This window comes from Neovison vison, chromosome 6, assembly GCF_020171115.1.
Source record: "Neovison vison isolate M4711 chromosome 6, ASM_NN_V1, whole genome shotgun sequence".
Lineage (NCBI taxonomy): Eukaryota > Metazoa > Chordata > Mammalia > Carnivora > Mustelidae > Neogale > Neogale vison.
In genome coordinates, this window is record NC_058096.1 from 157,428,156 (window position 1) to 157,448,627 (window position 20,472).

Genomic DNA, 20,472 nt, shown 5'->3' on the forward strand with positions numbered 1-20,472 from the left:
TTTGCCACACTTCTCTGTCCTAGTGCTATTCTACTCCTTTGTTCTCTTAGATTCCATCAAGATAGTCACTATTTTTATACTAAAGTATAACTATGGGAGGCTATATTTTAAATTCAAGTCCTTATTTATTTTATCTCATACTTTTGTATTAGTTTTCTCCAGAAGGATACTCAGGATTAGAAGAAATTCTCAACCCTAATTCTAAATTTGAAAAAAAGATATACTGTACAAAATCTGTTTGGGTTAAAAAAAAGTCCTATAAAAAGACTGGAGGAAGTCATAGGTCTTGTCTTTAAGAGGCCCCATCACTGCAAAATGCAGAGTAAATCTTCCCTGCCAGATTGCAAAATGTCTTGGTCTTCTCTTCTGCTTAAATCATGACCAAAAATTTACTTCTGAGGGAGGGCTGGTACTATATTAAGCTTAACACCACTTCACATTAAGGAGGTGATCAAAATTTAAGGAGAGTTCAGAATCCAGAAATAGACCCACATATATGCAGCCAATTGATTTTTAATAAAGGTTCAAAGGCAGTACAATAGAGAAAGGATGGTCTTTTCAATAAATGAGATGGAAACAATCGCAACATCCACATGCAAACAAATAAACTTCAATTTCTGCTCCTCAGAAGACATCAACATCTCATACCCATTATGGTAGCTACTATCAAAAAGACTAAAAATAATAAATATTGGCAAGGGTGTGGAAAATTCTGAATCTTTTTATACCTGAAGGAAATGTAGAATCATGCAGCTGCTAGTGAATACAGTAATGGCTAATCCTAAAAAATTAAACACAGAATTACCATATGATGTGGCAATTCTACCTTGGATATACACCCATTCACAATGACTAAAACGTGGAAGCAACCTAGTGTCCACCGACAAATGAATAATTAAGCAAAATGTGATATATTTTAGATACCATATATGCATAAATTTATACAATATGTACTATATATGTGTGTGTGTGTACTGTATATATAACATATATTCACACATATATAATACAGTTGACCCCTGAAGAACATAGTTTGAACTGTATGGGTCCACTTACATGTGAATTTTACAGTACGGTAATGTAAATGTACTTTGTCTTCCTTGTGATTTTCTCTAGCCTACTTTACTGTAAGAATATAGTATACAGTACATATAACATACAAAATATATGTTAATTGTTTGTCCAGGCTATCAGAAAGCCTTCCTGTCAATAACAGGCTATTAGCAATTTAAGTTTTCGTGGAGGCAAAAGTTATGTGTAGAGTTTCTACTGCATCAGGAGGTCAGTGCCCTGAACTTCTGAATCATTCAAGGGTCAACTGACTATATATACAATGGAATACTATTCAGCCTTAAAAAGGAAGGGAATTTGTAATGCATGTTACAACACAGATCAGCCTTGATGACATTATAGTAAGTGAAATAAGCCAGTCATAGAAAGACAGATACTGCCTGATTCCTTTTACATGGGGTACCCAGGAGAGTTAAAATCAGATACAGAAAGTAGAATTGTGGTTGCCAGGAGCTAGGTAAGTGGAAGTTAGTGTTTAATGGGTACAAATTTCAGTACTGCAGGATGAAAAGAGTTCTGGAGATGGATGGTGGTGATGGCTGCTCAACAGTGTGAATGTACTTAACGCCACTGAATTGTACACTTAAAAATTTTATGTTGTGCGTATTTCACTACAGTTAAAAACTGGAAAATAAAAAGATACTGCTAAGAGAATGAAAAGACAAACCAAAAACTGAGAGAAAACATTTGTAAAACACATTCAATGAAGAATGTGTATCCAGAATATATGAAGAACCTTCTAACTCAATAAAAAGAAATCAAACAATCCATGGGGTGCCTGGGGAGTTCAGCTGGTTAAGAGTTGAACTCTGGATTTTGACTCTGGTCATGATCTCAGGGTCTTGGGATTGAGCCCTGCATGGAGCCCCGTGTCAAGCTCAGCACTCAAATGGGAGTTTGCTTAAAACCGGGCAACAATATGAATAGACAACTTAAAGAATTTATTTACATGGCACACAAGCACATAAAAAGAATTCAGCACTGCCGTTTGTTAGGGAAATACAAATTAAAACCATGGCAAGCTACCGCTAGAAACCTACTACAATGACTCAAATTAAAAACTGACAGTGCCAAAAAAAAAAAAAAAAAAAAAACCTGACAGTGCCAAGTACCAGCAGGGATGCAGAGCTGAACTGGCACTGCCATACGCGCTGCTGATGGAAATGCAAAATGGTACCACCACTTTGGAAAATAATTTGGCAATTTTTTCATAAAGTGCAACATATACTTTTAAACTATGGCATACAAGCGAATACTACCCAGTAATAAAACACATACACACACACACAAAGAGATACATGCAACCATCTGATTGAGTTTCAAAAGCATCAGGTTAAATGAAAGAGGCAAACTCAAAAGGCTACATATTGATTCCATTTAGTGTATGTCATTCCAGAAAAGGCAAAGAAACAATAGGGGAGAGAACAGATCACTGTTGGGGGCTGAGTGTAGAGGGAGGATAGGTATAATGGGGCACCAGGAGTATTTTGAGACTGATGTCAGTATTCGCCGCCTTAACTATGGAGGTGGTTATCCAGCCGCCTGAGTTTGTCAACACTCCCAGAAATCTGTAACTTTTGTACACCAAAAAGAGTGATTTTTATTGTATGCAAATTTACCTGGATATAAAAGCAAACTTAAAAAAAATTCAAAAAGAAGTCAGGCCTACGGCAGTGACACAGGGTATACTGCGGTGTAGAAAAATTAATGCTCACTAATAACCTTAAACACCTAGGAGAGTTAATAAGTGACTCAAATTGCACACTTGTTTGATGACTGCTATGAAATGTATTTGTTCTAACCAAAACCGAAATAGATGTGTTGAGCTGTTTCCTCAAAATGAGGAAAGAAAATATGGCTCTGACTGAAGTCTATGGAATTAAGGTCAATGGTTTCTGACTTCAACATAAGTGAGCCAAATCCTTAGAACAAATTTAATGATATGCTAAGCATGAAAGCTGAATCTTGATCAGAATGCAAGAGATATTCTATACAATGTCAAGTACAGTGTACATTCTTATTGGAACACTCACTTCTCTCTGGTACTAAAAGGCTACATTTTATTCAAGCCATGCTGACAAGGTGGTGCAGTTTGTTCTTCAAGATACCCTGAAACATTTAAAGCTTTGGTTAAATACTAATCATGAAAAATAAGAATAGTATCCATCATCAAATGTTAAGCCACTTCTCTTCAGTTTTTAAAGTGCTTTAAGTACCAGGATTTTAAAACATTTTGGCAAATAGCCTTAATACAAATCACAATTACAAAGAAACCTTTCAGTTTTTAACTTGAAGCAGCTACTCAGAATCAAAATGAGCTATTACTTAGGTGATTACATAATCCTTAGCATCCATAAAGACCACTATTTATTAGTTTCAGAGAACTATGCCACTATGCCCCGGTTTCAGAGAACTATGCCACTAGTGTTTTCAGTCCTGATCCCAAATACAAAAATGTCCACATCCCAACCCAGTGCTACAAACAGTTCCTAAGCCTTTGCTCCATTATATGATGTCATTTCAGAGCCATAAAGGCAAATATTTGCTTAATTTTATTTTAAATATAGCACAGAATGTATCCTCACTTTTTTGAAAATAGGAAAATGTACGTTAAAAGATTAAAGGGAAGAAAACTATTTAAAGAAAGTAGATTTTATAAAAGAAAGGCAGGTTATTAAAAATGCTAAACCTTAAATACCTGATAAATCAAGATTTAAGATCTGAAAAATAAAATCAAAGGTATATCTCATACCTTTAATATTACTCGAGACTCCTGACATTCCCTGACCTTTGCACCATACATTACTTACAAAGCAAGTGAAAAACAAATATATTACAAATATATATGTATATTTAAATCTAGAATCATCGGTGGCCAGAATGTTTCCTGACCTCTGTTAGTTCTAGTGAACCCACTAGCAAGGTCATGTATCCCACCTCCTCAACACTCAACATCACAAAAAGAGAACGAGGCATTTACCTCACTTCTGGGTATATATCCAAAGGAAACAAAATCACTGTCTCAAAGAGACCTCTGCCCTCGCCCCACGTTGATTACAGCATTATTCACAACAGCCAAGACATGGAAACAATCTAAGTGTCCATGGATGGAGGCATGGATAAAGATGTAGTGTATGCCTACGCAACGCAATGGTATGCAGCTCTGAAGGAGGAAATTCTGCCCTTTGTTACAACATGGATGGACTTTGAGAGCATTATGCTAAGTGAAATAATTCAGACAAACATCAATACTGTATGATCTCACTCATATGAGGAATCCAAAAAAAAAAAAAATTCATAGAAAAAAACGGTCAGATTTGTGGCTGCCAGAGGCAGGGAATTGGGGAAGGGGACTGGGTGAAGATGATTATAAGGTACAAACTTATAAACTCCCAGTTACAAGATAAATAGGCACTGAAGATATAATGTACAACACAATGCCTACAGTTAACACTATTGTATGGTATATTTCAGAGTTGCTAAGAGAGTAAATCCTAGAAGTTCTTACATGAGAAAAAAAAAAAAAGGAAATTTTTCTGTTTTGCAATTACACAAGAAGAAGGACATAACCTAAACTTACTGTAGTAATCATTTCACAATATGTATGTATGTAAGTCATCATGCCATATGACTTGTGCTTAAAGAACGCTGGATGTCAGTTATATCTCAATAAAACTGGAAGACAGGTAGGTAAGTAAATACATACATACCTCAGAATTAAACCAGAGGTTCTGTGGTCCCTCCTGAAAACCCAGTCCTGCCATTCCAAATGGGATTACTCTCCAATAGTCAAATGCAGTCTATACCAGTTTCTAAAGCCCTAAAACCTCCTTCCAGAACAGCCCATACTGAAAGCAGACTTTTCCAGTCACTGGCCAGCAGGCCATGCTGGGGGTGGGGAGGGTGGTCATCAGTGCTAAATCCAGAGATAAGCTCCTTTCTGTTTAACCTATGAAAACATTTCTATTTACTTAAACTGATGCTTTCTTGCTTGAGAAATAAAATCGAAGATATAAGTTTAAACATGTTTGCCAATCAAATGGAATATTAGATCAAAAATATATTTAAATCAAGATGTTATGAACTCTGATTTAAAATTCTGGTGTTAAGACCAAAGCTTATGAATGCATCTTTTTAAGGTTATTTAAACAACAGTTGTCACTGAAGCCCTACTGATCTAGCCTTGATTTTACACTGAATTCATTTTCATGTCTCTTTTTAGGGGACAGTCAAGATTCTCAAAGCACAAACTCACTTTTACATTACACAATGTTGAAATAAACCTTTAAAATGACAGCTTTCCAACTCCAGTCTTCCTTAAAATACCAGTTTGGATCAGTGTAAAAGCTAATCAGGGGGCTTCTGCTTCCAGGTACATGGCATAGACATATTTCTTCTTATTCTTTCCACTAAATATAACTAACAACCCTGGAAACTGTTTATAAAGTAAACATAAGAAGATTCTGAAAGGTGGAAAGAAGATAGACCAGCTAGGGACTTTGAGACTTGAAATGACATTGCAGTGATCTCTGGGGTTTTTTCTTCTCTGTAACAGCCCAGACTTAGCTGCAGAAGCTACATGAAGTGAACCCCAAGAGCTGCAAGCAAGGGTTCCCTCAAAAGACTATTCTTTATAACCAAAGGCCCAGAAAAGGGACAGTTTAGCAAAACAGAAAACTTTCAGACAATAACCACTCTACTGTAGCCAAACACCCCCACCCAGGACACACATACCGTGTAGTTCCAATTTCACCCATGCCAACAAAACCTGATGGGTACCTAGAATTCCACTCTCATCAAGGTGTAAGGAGGCTGGAATGGTGTCAGAGAAGGTCAAATGGGGAGCAGAGACTTTCATCCCTGACAACTGGTAAACGGCCTCCTTGTCTCCCAGAGGTGTCTGTGGAGACCATGTGGCCGGCTTGGACTTCCATCCCTACCTAGAATAATGAAGTACTCCTCTCCCATTATAGTGGTGTTGAAGGAGGCAAAGGAAGAGTCAGGGCTTTCCCATCACCCAGTGGTAATAAGACCACTCCCACTGTAGTTCAGTAGACTGTGTGGGAGCTGAAACTCCCTCCATGCCCAGCAGTATGTCAAAACAGGCCAAGTAGAGATCCTGGGCTTCTACATCTATCTGGCATAATGAGGCAGTGCTCTCCCTTTCCTGCTGCAGCAGTTCAGAGAAAACCAAATAAAACAGAGGGTTAAATAAGATCCAGAGTCTCATAACACAGTATGAAAATGTCCAGGTTTCAACTGTAATTTACTTATTATACCAAGAACCAGAAATTCTCAAATTGAATGAAAAAGTACAATCAATAGATGCCAACACCAAGATGACAGAGATGTCACACTTATCTGACAAAGATTTTTAAAGCAGCTATGATAAAAGCAATTAGGGACACTTTAAAGCAAATGAGGAAAATAGAAAGGCTCAGCAAAGAATAGAAAGCCTCAGGAGAGAAATACAAGATATAAAGAAAAACTAAATGGGAGATTTAGAACTAAAAGATACAAAAATTGAAATAAGTTCAGTGGATGGGAGATACATAGCAGCATGGAGGGAACTAGGAACAAACCAATGAACTTGAAGATAGAACAGTAGAAATTACCCACTTTGAATTAATAGAAAAGAAAAAAGAATAGTTAGTACTGACAAACCCGTGGACTACAGCAAAAGATTTAATATTTGTGTCTTCAGAGTCCCAAAGAAGAAAAACAACGATGCTGAAAAAGCATTTCAGAAAATAATGGCTGAAAACTCAAATTTGGCAAGAGACACATACAACAAACTCAAGAAACTGAGCTAATTCCAAACAGGACAAACCCAAAGAAATCCACACCAAGGGGCGCCTGGGTGGCTCAGTGGGTTAAGCCTCTGCCTCCAGCTCAGGTCATGGTCTCAGGGTGCTGGGATCGAGCCCCACTTCAGGTTCTCTACTCTGCTGGGAGCCTGCTTCCCCCTCTCTCATTGCCTGCCCCTCTGCCTACTTGTGATCTCTCTCCCTCTGTCAAATAAATAAATAAAAACCTAAAAATAAAACAAAACAGAACAGAAATTCACACCAAGACATAACTAAACTTCTGAAAACTAAAGATGGTACAGCCACTTTGGAAGACAGTTTGGCAGTTTCTTACAAAACTAAAAATATTCTTACTACTGTACTCCTTGCTATTTATCCAAAGGAGCTGAAAACTTTTGTCTCCAGGAAAACCTGCACCCAGATGTTTATAGCAGCTTTATTCATAACTGCTAAACTTGGAAGCAACTGAGACGTTCTTTAGTAGGTAAATGGAAAAATTACGGTGCATCCATACAATGGTATATTATTTTATATTAGGAAGAAATGAACCATGAAAAAACATGGAGGAAGCTTAAATGCATATTACTAAGTTAAAGAAGCCAATCTGAAAAGGCTACATACTGTATGATTCCAACTATGTAACATTCTGGAAAAGGCAAAACTATGGAAACAGTAAAAAGATCAGTGGTTGCCAGGGGTTGCGGGGAGAGAGGAATGAATAAATAGAACACAGAGGATTTTTAGGGCAGTGAAACTATTCTGTATGATACTCTAATGGTGGATACATGCCATTGCACATTTGTCAAAACCCAAAGAATGTAAAACACCAAGAGGGAGAAATAATGCAAAATGTGGACTTGGGTGATAACAATGTGTCAATGCAGGTTCCTAGACTGTAGTAAATGCACCACTCTGGTGCAGGAAACTGATAGCGGGGGGAGGCTGTGCATGTGTGGGGTCAACACTAGATGGCAATTCTATCTAATTTCTACTCAATTTTACTATGAACCTGAAATTTCTCTAAAAAGTAGTCTATTTTTGAAAAAATACATTGAACTGAGTGAAAGTGAAAATGTAACATCAGAATTTGTGGAATGTTGCAACAGTAGTGTTAAGAGAAAAATTTGTAGCACTAATTTTAGTATATGTGCTGCCAAAGCAAGCACAAAAATTTGTAGCACTAAATGCATACATACGAAAAGAAGAAAAGTCTCAAATCAATAATCTAAGCTCTCCTCCAAGAACCAAGAAAAAGAGCAAAATAAACCCAAATCGAGCAGAAGGAAGGAAATAATAAAGGAAATAACAGAAATCATCGAAGTTGAAAGCATAAAAGCAACAGAGAAAATTAATGAATCAAAGAACTTGGTCATTGGAAAGATCAAGAAAATTGAGAAACCTCTAGCAAGAATGACAAAAATTACCAACATGAAGACTGAAACAAAGTATATTACCTCAAACTCTGAAGGCATCAAACAGGTAATATGGGAATGATAGTATAAACAACTCCACACATGAATTTGACAAATTATATGAAATGGATTAAATTTGAAAAAAAAAATACCTATAACTTAGCCAATATGAAAGAGATAATCTGAATAGCTCTATAAATATTAAGGAAATTGAATTTGTAGTTAAAAACTCCCCCAAAAGAAATCTCCAGACCCAGATGATTTAACTGGATAATTAACACCTATTCTGCATAATCTCTTCCAGGGGAAAAGAAAAAATAAAGGAGAGAGAGAACACTTCCCAATTTATTTTGTGGAGCTGATACCAAACCAGGTTAAAGACAATGCAAAAAAAGAAACGGTATCACTCATGAATACTGATGTAAAAATTCTTCAATAGAATTCATCAATATATAAAAAGAATTATATACCTCATAAGGCCATGAGGTTTATTGTAGGGATGGAAGACTGGTTCAATATTCAAAACTCCATCAATATAATCTACCACATTAGCAGACCAAAGACAAAAACTCACACGATCATTATCAGTTGATGGGCAAAAAGTACATGACAAAATAACACCCATTTGCAATAAAAGCTTTCAGAAAAGTAGGAATACGGGGAAACTTCCTCAACCTGATAAAGATTTTCTACAAAAACACCTATAGCTGACATTATACTTAATGGTAAAAGACTGAATGGCTTCCCACTGAGAACAAGGCAAGGACGTCCAATCTCCCCACTATTGTTCAACACACTTCTGGAAGTTTTTTTTTTTTTTTTTTTTAAAGATTTTATTTATTTATTTGAGAGAGAGAGACAGTGAGAGAGAGCACGAGCGAGGAGAAGGTCAGAGAGCGAAGCAGACTCCCCATGGAGCTGGGAGCCCGATGCGGGACTCGATCCCGGGACTCCAGGATCACGCCCTGAGCCGAAGGCAGTCGTCCAACCAACTGAGCCACCCAGGCGTCCCACACTTCTGGAAGTTCTAGTGAGTACAATAAAGCAAGAAAAAGAAATAAAAAGTTTACAAATCAGAATTGAAGGAATATAAATGTTTTTATTTGCTGATATGTTTGTCTATGTAAAAAAGGCAAGAAATCTACAAAGCTTCTTATAACTAATATGTGAACTCAGCAAGATCACAGGATATAAGACAAACATACAAAAATCAATTATATTTCTATATACTAGCATTGAATACTTGGACCAAAATTGAAAGTACAAACAATCACTTAAAATGAGAAAGAGAAGCGCCTGGGATGGCTCAGTCAGCTAAGCTTCTGTCTTAGGCTCAGGTCATGATCCCCTTGGTCCTGGGATCCAGTCCTGCATGGGGCTCCCCACTCAGTGGGGAGTCTGCTTCTCCCTCTCCCACTACCCCACCCCCTGGCTCATGCTCTCCCATGCTTGCTCTCTCTCCTAAATGAATAAATAAAATCTTAGAGCGAAACATTTAAATGTAAATCTAACAAAACATCAACAGGATTTATATGCTTAAAACTACACAACCCTGATGAAAGAATCAAAGAATATCTAAATAGATAGAGAAACATAATGTGTTCATGTACTGTAAGACTCAACATTGTAAAGATGTCAGTTCTCCCCAAATTTTTATATAGGTCTAATATAATTCCTATCAAAATCTCAACAAGACTTCTTATATATATAGACGGAATTGTAAAATACATATAGAAAAACAACAGAACTAGAACAGCTAAAACATTTTTGAAAAAGAGCAAAAAATTGGAGGAACCAGTCTATCTTATTTCAAGACTTAATACATAGCTCTGGTAATTAAGACTGCACAGCATAGACAGTAGTATAGACACAGCGATCAGAGGAACAAACTCAAGAACCCAGAAGGAGACCTACACAAATATGCTGAACTGATACAGATGCAAAAAAAATTCAAAAGAGGAAGGATAGCCTTTTCCACAAATGTGACTGAAGTAATTAGACAGCCAGAGGCAAAACAAAACAAAAATCCTGAACTTAAATTCCTCACCTTATAAATACAAAACAAAACAAAACTCAGAATGGATTTTTTTTGCCATGCAAGTAATGTACCCATCAGTGAAAATGCTCGCCCATGTTTTTTTGATCACTTATGAGAACAGTTCTCTAGAAAAAAAACCCAGAAGTAGAACTGAAGCTTTGAAGGTATGGCCAATGTTGTTGACTGCCTGAACCAATACCTGTTCCCACCCATTTCTAATCATCTCCTGCTTCCCATAACAAAGGCTGAAAAAGCTAGAAATTCCCTTTGCTTGCAGCTAGGGGTGGCCCTGTAACCCAGTTCTAGCTAAGTAAACATTCCCCAAAGTTTGCTGAGCCAGGTAAAAGGGATCGACCTGACTGGCACTGTCCCTTTTTTCCTGCCCTGAAGGTGGCTGTGGTGTTTGGAGGGGTGGCAGCCATGTTACACTGAGGAAAGCCTAGAGAATCAACGTCACGTCAGTCTAGCTATCAGTGAGTAGCCGAACAGAAACCAGCAGGAGCTTACCTCCAGACTATTTGTTATGTAAAAACAAACTCCTCTTGGTTAAGCCATAGTACTGCTTGGTTTCCTTTTACTTGCAGCCAAATGGGTTCCTAAAGAATTTAGTACTAAAATACTCTCTAAAGTCTGTACTTACTTTATTCTCTAACAAAAGTCTGTAAGAGTATCCACTTCCAAAAACTTTTATTTACTTTGTTGTCATGTAAATGCTTTACCAAGCTGATGTAAGCAACTATTGCACATGAAAATGAGCATCATTTCATACATTTATTGAACAGATTGCCTCTTCTATGACTTCCTTGTTCATATCTCCCTTCTCTACTTTTCTACTGCATTGGGTAGCTTTTCCTTACTGATTTGTAAATTTCTGGATAGCAAAGCAGGCTGAGTTGAACTCACAGGGAGATCTGTCTCTGCATCTTTATACTATCAACGAAATCAAACACAACTAAGAAATAAATCTTCCCTGACAGGCCAGGCAGACAGTTGACAATTCCGACAGTTGTCTCCAAGCAGTGCACCACCACGTGGCAATGTGTCAAGAAGTAATTCAACTCGTGCAAAACACCATAGCCCACATTTATTAGCTATTGCGGGTTTTTTTTTGTTTGTTCGTTTGTTTTACAAATCTGCACCTAAAGAAAGGTTTATGGGATAGTGGCACAGGAGGCAGAGTCCTTAATATACATCGTCTCACTTAACCCTCATATCAAATCCAAGAGCAGCATTTTTTATTCGTTTCACAGAATAAATGAAAATAAACTTTTAAAACTAATAGTTTCTTTCCTATCCCCCAAAATTACAACATTCCAGGCCCTGTAAATAAAAACAAAATGATTATTTACCTAAAATTAAAATTATGTAAAATATATTGTGCCTATCTAAATAGATCAATGTGCTAAAGCTAGAAACACTGCTGAACCTGTTTAGTGCATTAGGAATCTGAAGAAGCTGTTCCGAAGTCTAGCTATTAAGTTTATTGCCACATTTATTGATCAATTTTTTTCCATTTTTTAAAGTGAAAAGCTGAATTAAGCACTGTTTTAATGCTTCAGCTAGAAGAACCTGCTCTAGCTAGCCACTTTATCCCAGAGCAGCAAGTATTCACCTAACCAGTTAACAATCAGCCAACCTGACACTAGAAAACAAACAAAATAAACTATTAAAGATAATAAAAGATCATCATGAAAAGCAATGTAAACAGGTTGAAGAGAACAAGCATCATCCTCGAGTATTTGTACATGGTTGGATTTTGGCTCAACTGACTCTACTTTAAAAAACCTCGCAGCTAGAGGAAAAGAGAAAGTTGGGGAGGATCCTGCTCCAAGACTCAGATCAGGGACAGCAGGAGGGCTGAAGCCCTGACAAATATTTCCCTGCTTTATGCCACACCTCTTCTCATAAGAGCTGTGGATTCTCTCTCTGGCAAAGCATCACACAAAGCACTCAATCCAGAGTGGGTGAGAAGCACAGATATCAAACCACCTTCATGCCTCCCACTAATCCTTCCCTAAGAGGACACACCCAGCCCAGAGCATGCACACCAGGGCCCCAAGAGCTGATAGCCCTCAATGGCAGGAACCTATGTGTTGCCCACCTGGGCACGAGGGAGACTAAAGAGATTCACCTGAAGCACCCTCTCTGCATAATTTTTTAGCCAATTTGTAAGGCACAGAAAAATGCCTGGGGGAGTTCGATTTCTAATTCTACATAAAAGAAAACAAGTCTGCAGACCCAATGTTTATGGCCCACAAAAGTGCAAATGCACTGATAAATTCCCAGTCTGAGGATACCTCTGGCGGTTTCTTGCATTTTCTGATGGCCTTGCCCAGTGGTCCCTGCTTGGAAAGAGACAGAGGCTTGTTTTCTCCCACCCCATCCCCCCTTCTTCAGAAAGGCTACACACCTCACCCCACGGGCACAGAGAGGATGCTAACGCAGGGAAAGAAATCTGATTCTTTCCCAAAGTTGGCTGTGGTCAGATAAGACTGGGTGAGGGGAGGGTGTCCTGGTAGGCTGCTCCTGATATCAATTCAGATGTTTTTGGGGCGCACAGCAGGAAGAGAGGGAGGCAGGGCTTCAGTCACCAGAACGACCAAGCCAGATTCCTCAGTCCTTCAAAACCTTAAGACAACTCACTAGAGGGATGGTAAGCAGGGCGTATGAGAAAGAGGCCCAAGTCTCAGAGAGGGACAGAGACACAAAGAAGAACAACCAGAAGGAAAGAGAAGACAGCGGTGGAGTCAAATGTGCTGAAACCAAACCAGGCATTGCAGCACAGAGGAAAGAGACATACCCGGTACTGTGAGGCCCCTATGAGTGCCGGTTAGAGGCAGACCCTAAAAGGACCCAGGGAGAACCAGACCTTGCTGGCAGCCCCGGGCTGGTGTCATTGAGACAGCACAGTCGAAAAAGAGGGGGATGGTTTAGGCACTGACCATACCTTCTTCGCTCCAGCACTCGCACCACCAATTAAAACACCCGGACACACAGCCTCAATGCTGCACACCTACGACACAGGCAGGCACACAGCCTTCATGTGTATGAGTGCCCAAACACATACCTTCCTGTCCATGGACACAATTTACTCAACCTGCCAGCTGGGTGGTGTGGGCACACAATGCACACATAAAAACTCTGTCAGGAGGGAACACACACAGAACTGCAAGCTCACGCTCATGCAGACACACATATATCTACTCCACAACCTCTTAGCTACATACAAAACCTCTACGTAAGGTACATACAAAAACTCATGGCCCAGCAGGAAAACCTGCACTCACAACCTCTCTGGGAGGTGCACACACACCTTTACAATCTCAGTTGGTGTGTGCACACACACGTAAATTCACATTCAGAATCCACCAGGCACATAAACACACTCATAACCTGTCAGGTGCACAGCGTACTCAGCACCTCTCTGGTAGGTGCACACCACACCCCTTTACCACCTCCCAGTCCCTTGCACACGCAAAACCTACCAGGGCACACTCACTCACAGCCAGCCAGCAACACACACACACACACACACACACACACGCTCACAACTTCTCGTCCGCGGAGCGCAAACCCAAACTCGCAGTCCGTCAGGGTCACCGCCGTCCGCTCACACCCCAGCCCGCGGGCCCACCCCTACACCCACGCACCCTCCGCCGCGGTCGCAACCCTCCCGCGGGCGCAACCCTCCCCCAGGCCCGTGCGGGCGCACGTCGCCCAACTCCGGCGGCAGCGCGGGGAGTGCGCCCGCCCCCAGCCCGCTGCCGCCCGCCCGCGCCCCCGCTCACCTTTCTCGCTGGCGCCCCGCGCGCGGCCCTCGTCCTCCTTGGGGTTGGTCACCTGGGTGATGATGGCCGGGCCGTCCATGGGTGCGCGGCGCGGCGGCCACCCGCCGGCCCGGCCCCCCGCAAGCCAGGCGCGCGGGGGCGCGGCGCGGGGGGCGCGCGGGGCCGCGGGCCGGGGGGGGCGCTCGCCGCCGCCGCCGCCGCCGCCTGGGCGCGCCCGCCGCCCGGCCCCGCGCTCAGGGAGAGGCGGCCCGGGCCCGCGCCCCAGCTGCCGCCGCCGCCGCCACCGCCGCCGCCGCCACCGCCGCCGCCGCCGCTGGGCTGGAGCGGCCGCCGCCTCGTCACCATGAACCCCGGAGCCGCGCCCGGGAGAGCCGCGCACGGGGAGGCGGAGCGGGAGGCCGGGCGCCGCGGGAAGCGGGAGCGACCGAGGGGGAAGGAGCGAGAGCCGAGCGAGGGCGGGAGGGCGGGCGGGAAGGAGGGAGGGAGCGAGGGAAAGAAGGAGGGCGGGCGAGTGGGTGTGTCCCGGCCCGGGGACCGGCCTCCGCCGCCGCCGCCGGCGCTGCCCGCCGGCCCCCGGGGTGGGGGGGAGAGGGTTGTGGGGTGAGACAGAGGGGTGAGCGGAGGGCGGGAGAAGCGTGCGGGTGGGTGTGGGGGATCTCGGGCAGACGAGTGGGTGCAGTGCTGGCGGTGCAGGAGATCCAGAGGGGTTCTGGCCGTAGATGCGAGGGGCCCGGGGGTGGGGGGAGAGGTGTGGGGAGGAGTCTGGCCGACGGAGTGAGGGGCGTGGGGGCTAGGCGGGGGCCCGCGGGTGTGCGGGTGGGGTACAGAGGGATGAGCGCTGTGGGGCCCGAGGGCCGAGGAGGGCTCGCACGGCTGCGTGAACGAGTTTGGGCCCTGACGAGGGGTGTTCACCGGGGGAAGGCCGGAGGAGGAACTTGGCCAGGGGGGAGGGGGGTCCCGTGAGGATGCTTTAGGGGAGATGCCGAGTGAGGGACGCCCGGATGCGGGGACCGAGGAGTCTGGGACCAAGGCGCGAAGGGCAGCGCTGTGTGGAGGTAGTGACTGCTAAGAAGTGGTCCCTTACACAACCAGGCGGTCCGCCAAGGAGTCCCGGGCGCTGGCGTGAGGAAGAACCAGGGGCGTGCGGGGCGGCGCAGGGGTGCCAGAGTGGGAAGAATCTCGGAGGGCTCAGGAGGGGGCGTCTGTGGTCGCGGCTGGGGCTCCGAGCGTGAGGTGCCGGAGGAATCCGCATCCGCACTGGGCCTGAGAGCCTGCTTGCCTGGCGACGGGTCCTGGAGGACCAACCTCCTGGCACGTGGGGGTGTCGGCGCCGAGAGGGGCCCGGGTAGTGGGCATTTCCGGTGCTCTGCAATTAGGGGGGTGGGAGAGCCGGTCGAGGGCTGAGGAAAAGAAGGGGCCTGTGGCGGGCCGACCTGGGCAGGCACTGTGCTTCTGAAGAGCAGCCAGCCACTGTCAGGCCTGGAGCGGCGGCCACAGTACATGCGTGACAGGAAAGTGCTCCCTCAGCCTCGGAGGGTCGGAGCCCTTGGGCGCCCGCGCCTCAGCGTTCCAACTTGGAAACCGCACGGACAGCCCTGTAAGCCGGGGGCGGGGCAATGCCGCAGGAGGGCGGGTCCGAGGGCGGGGCGGAAGTGCTCGCGCGCGCCCTGCACCAATCAGGTAGATGGGGGTGGGCCAGCGGAGCGTGACGTGTGGGCAAGGCAGAGTGGGCGGACTGCGGCGTAGAGCCGTACCGCCCCGGGCCGGGTTGCGCGCGCACTTCAGGCCTTGTGCGCCCACCCAGCCCCGTAGTGACTTGAAAGAGGAGACTCTGGCAGGTCCTTTCTCGTACCTCTACATCTCCTGAAGCCCGGAGCTGGTTGCAGCCAGGTCGCGGGCTCACTGGGGGAACCAGCGAACCTCTCGGAAGTTTTAAAGTTCACTCCGGGAAAAGCCCTCTGGCCAGGTCTTTGGGCCGGGTGGAGCCCAGTGAGGGCCCGGGTGTGGGAGACAGGGCCAAGCAGGTGGGAAAGCACTTCAGCGGAGCTGCTCTAAAAGGTAGTCGGGCAAGCTCCGCAGGCCCAAATCCAAGACCTCAAGTGACATTCTGGCTCTGTGCGTGTGGGTGGGTCCTGGTGCCAGTCGCCTCGGTGTGTGCTCATGCTTGGGTATCTGCACTTCTCACAGCACCTTTGGGTCCCCAATAGGTTGCTTGGGGCAGCTGAGACGTGAGGGTTGAAGTTAAGTGCCCTTTTGGTTAGGAAGGCAAGCCCTAGAGTTTGTAACACAGGCTCTAGGACATGCCCTGCCTAACCCTCCCAAGTACAGACCAGATTAGGGACCCATGGCATCCAGGACTACACGTGTCCCCACTTCTCAGGCTTTTCACATTTGTTACGATGGCATGGCTGGCCCAGGGCCTGGTGAATTATAATGTTCTTTGAATGCAACTTTTTTAAAAACTGCAGAATTCGGGGCGCCTGGGTGGCTCAGTGGGTTAAGCCGCTGCCTTCGGCTCAGGTCATGATCTCAGGGTCCTGGGATCGAGTCCCACATCGAGCTCTCTGCTCAGCAGGGGGCCTGCTTCCCTTCCTCTCTGCCTGCTTCTCTGCCTCCTTGTGATCTCTGTCTGTCAAATAAATAAATAAAATCTTTAAAAAAAAAAAAAACAAAACTGCAGAATTCTAAGGGGGCAGAGGGATCTTCCAGACAAAGCTGTGCAGGGAGATATGGATCTCCTACAATTCTTAGATATAACCACACAGATCAGTATCCTTGCTGCCTGGTTTCTGCAGCATCCTATTAGCCAGGGCAAGGTGATGGGAGCATTTGGACTCACGGATCCATATGCTTGAGGCCTTGATACCTTTTGGGTGGGGGACGTGCAGAGGTTCTGCTCACTTAGTTGAGGCTGGGAAGGAGCTCAGAACTCAGAGGTACAAGGCCAAAGAACATGATTTTCATACACAGAACCTCTCCTGTCCAGCCTTTCCTGGAAGAATAACTCCCCAGGACCCTCCAGTAACAATCTTTCACTGTCCTCAGCTTCCTTCTGAGATCACCTCTAAAAAAAACAAAAACAAAACTACCTCACCAGGCCTTTGTCTCAAGCTCAAGTAGGAAAAGAGCTTGCTATCTTTTAAGTCCTTGTTCTCCATATTTTGTTATTTAAAGTTTCAACTTATTATTTATTTCATAAATATTCATAGAAATCAAAAGGAAAAATCACCCACAGCCCTATCTCCATCCTCAAATCAATCTATTTTTCTCCATTTTTCCCTGTCCTTTCCAATGTGTTGGCATAATTTTACGTAGCTACAAAAATATCATGGTTAAGGGGCACCTGGGTGGTTCAGTCCGTTAACTGTCTGCCTTTGGTTGAGGTCATGATCCCAGGGTCCTGGGATGGAGATCTGCATCCAGCTCCCTGCTGGGTGGGGAGCCTGCTTCTCCCTCTCCCTCTGCCCCTCCCCTCTGCTTATACTCTCCCTCTCTGTCAAATAAGTAGATAAAATCTTAATATATATCATGGTTAAAATTATAGGGTGAGTATTTTTCCATGTGGTGACATAATCATGTATAACTACCATAATAAATGATTACATAATACCTCACTAAATGAGTCTTAGATAAGGTAGTATCTTGGTTTGATAGATGAAGAAAAGAGTCAAGAATTGCTTGTTGATTCACCTAATTAGTCATGAGAAGAAAATACATTTATCTTAGTCTTTACAGTGTACCAAGATGGATCAAATAATTAAATATAAAAAAATAAATAAGTGTAAGAAAACAAATGCTTTTTAAATGTCAGATGGGAAAAGGCTAAGAGTGACAAAAGTTACAAAGAAAAACAGATATTACAAAGGATACGATTGATACATTTTTATTTCAACAAACATTTTTTGAGTGCCCACTATATGTGTTAGGTTCTGTTCTAGACAGGATCTCAGTGTAGTCTAAAATGGGGGTTAAGGAACTAAGCTGTCATACTCTCACCTGTCAGTTAAAGCTATGGGCTAACCCCGTGAGTTGGTGGGGGGCCGGGGGGGGGCCTTAAAGCTCCTAGGCACAATGGGCTCTCAGAATGGGAACAAAACAGTCCCAGTGACCTGAGGACAGGTACCAGACACGAGAGGCCAAAGCACATTAAGTCTCTGAGAGGGATGCCCAGAAACAGTAAAAGAGACTGAAGGGGTCTGAACAGAGTACCAAAATGTTTAAGTCACAACTCCCAAACTATTATCACGTAGTGTCCTTGTACCATGTGCACTATTTAATGTTTTTCTTTAAATTAACTTAATTTTTCTTTAAATGGAAAATGAGTGGGCAACATTTTTTTTTTTAAGATTTTGCTTATTTATTTGACAGACCGAAATCACAAGTAGGCAGAGAGGCAGGCAGAGAGAGAGAAGGAAGCAGGTTCCCTGCCGAGCAGAGAGCCTGATGCGGGGCTCGATAGCAGGACCCTGGGATCATGACCTGAGCTGAAGACAGAGGCTTTAACCCACTGAGCCACCCAGGCGCCCCAGGCAACATTTTTTTAAGAGACAAATGGAGAATATAGGACAAGTCACAATCCTGAAAAGGAATTGTTACACAGAGTGAGAGACTGGGATACGAAGGGCAGAAGGACATGGCCCTAGAGCTGGCAAACCTGTACCCCCACCCTCCCCACCCCCCACCAGGCCAAGGATGAGTTCTGGTAGGAAAATGGAGAGTATTGGTGAGGACAGCCTGGCCTGGAGTCTCTGGGGTGGAGCTCCAATGTGGGAGGGACAATCAGACCAGAAGGTGGGGGATGGGGTGAGAATGCTCTTGGGCTGTGGGAGAGGCTGCCCTTGACAAAGGGACACTGGGTATAGAATGGGCCACTGGGGAGGAAGCAGGGCAGAATGAGTGTCCCAGGTAGAGGGAACAGCAGCATGGTTTCTGGCTTAGAAACCAGGGAGAGCAAGCTTGGGTAGAAGACCACAGTGGTTGGGGTTGAAGGATCTGGTGGTATATGGGGCTCATGTCAAGCAGAGTCTTGTAACTCAGGAAAGGTATTGGAGATTTCTTCACTCTGGGATCTGACATATTCAGATAGGTGTTTAGAAAGTTCCTATTGACTAGCAGATTGGGTGAGAGGCAGAGCAAGCAGCAGTGAAACCCTCGGAAGATGTTGCATTGATCCAGGGAGTAGATGAAGGTGATGCTGTCTGGGCTTGCCATCCCCAGCCTGGCCAGCCCTGCCCTCCATCTTTGAATCTGCCCTCCGGGCTCTGTCCTTGGTCAGCTTTCCCTCCTCTCTGTGGGCATCTCAATCTCGAGTTTTGTGTCTGTTAGTTAGTTTCTATCTCAGGACCAGCTTTTCTGGTCTTTCTCTGATTCAAGCTGCATGTGCCTCTGACTCAGGGAAGCAAGTCTTACTGGGAAAGGAATGGAAGTAAAATCTGGGCAGAGATTCCTGGGGGTCAGTCAAACAAATACAAACCTGAGCCTGCCTACAAGTCTCTCCCTCGGGGTCACCTTGGGACCTAGATGAGTTTCCTCCAGGTAGCGGTTCTCTTCTGCAGTGGACCAGGTCCAGGGTCTTATCAGCTCCAAAAAAGGCCTGCTCTAGCTATGCAGGACAGACCACACCCACAGAGGTCATTGATTCATCCTCCAGGTATGTATTTGGGTGCTTTCACGGTGCCCAGCTTGGCCCAAATGCAGTAGACCTAGTGCTATCTAGGGGCTCATAGCCTAATGAAAGGAGCAGAGGAATAATCAGAGGGCAGCACAGAATAAAACTGATTTATTCTCCTGGCAGTCCAGGAGTCCCCACAGAGGATATGATACTAGTGAAATCATTTTCAGAGCCCACAGGGTACCAGGTAAGAGACTTTCTCAGCCTCAGAGAAGTCTCCCTCTGAAGAGCAGTAGGACATCATGATAGAAGAAGAGACTGGGGTTTTGAAAGCCAGGTTGAGTTTGGACTTTAACCTGTGGGTAATCTGGAATAAGGAACAGGCACCATTTAAGAAACTTATTCAGATCTGTGTGCTGAAGTGAAAAACAGTTAGAGCCAGGCTAAGCAACAATGGGGACTCTATTGGCTGATATCACCAACCACAGTTACGTGCCTGGGCTGCAGGAGTCTGGGAATTGCACTCCTGACTCAAGGCCGTGGCGCTCCCTCAGGGGAGAGTATGAATTTCCTATGCCCTGGAGGATCCAGGCTTATCTAGGGAGGCCAGAGGACTTCCTTATGCCCAAGACAGCTTGTCTCATCTTTCCCACACAAGTTGCCCAGGACATCATTCCTAAGGGCTCCCCAAAACTCATCCATTTCCCCTCCACACTCGTGCTCCCACAACATACTGATTCTTTCT

At 44.3% G+C, this 20,472-nt stretch overlaps 1 protein-coding gene across 1 annotated transcript in view; it reads right to left on the reverse strand.

Annotated features, from left to right (window-relative positions):
- The window catches only part of CTDSPL (CTD small phosphatase like), a 116,912-nt gene extending 102,368 nt beyond the window's left edge, over positions 1-14,544 (reverse strand). The window contains 2 exon segments of the mRNA XM_044252693.1: positions 14,117-14,390; positions 14,393-14,544. Coding sequence (XP_044108628.1) covers positions 14,117-14,390; positions 14,393-14,461 — 343 coding nt within the window. The 5' untranslated portion in view covers positions 14,462-14,544.
- Positions 14,545-20,472: the final 5,928 nt, after the last annotated feature.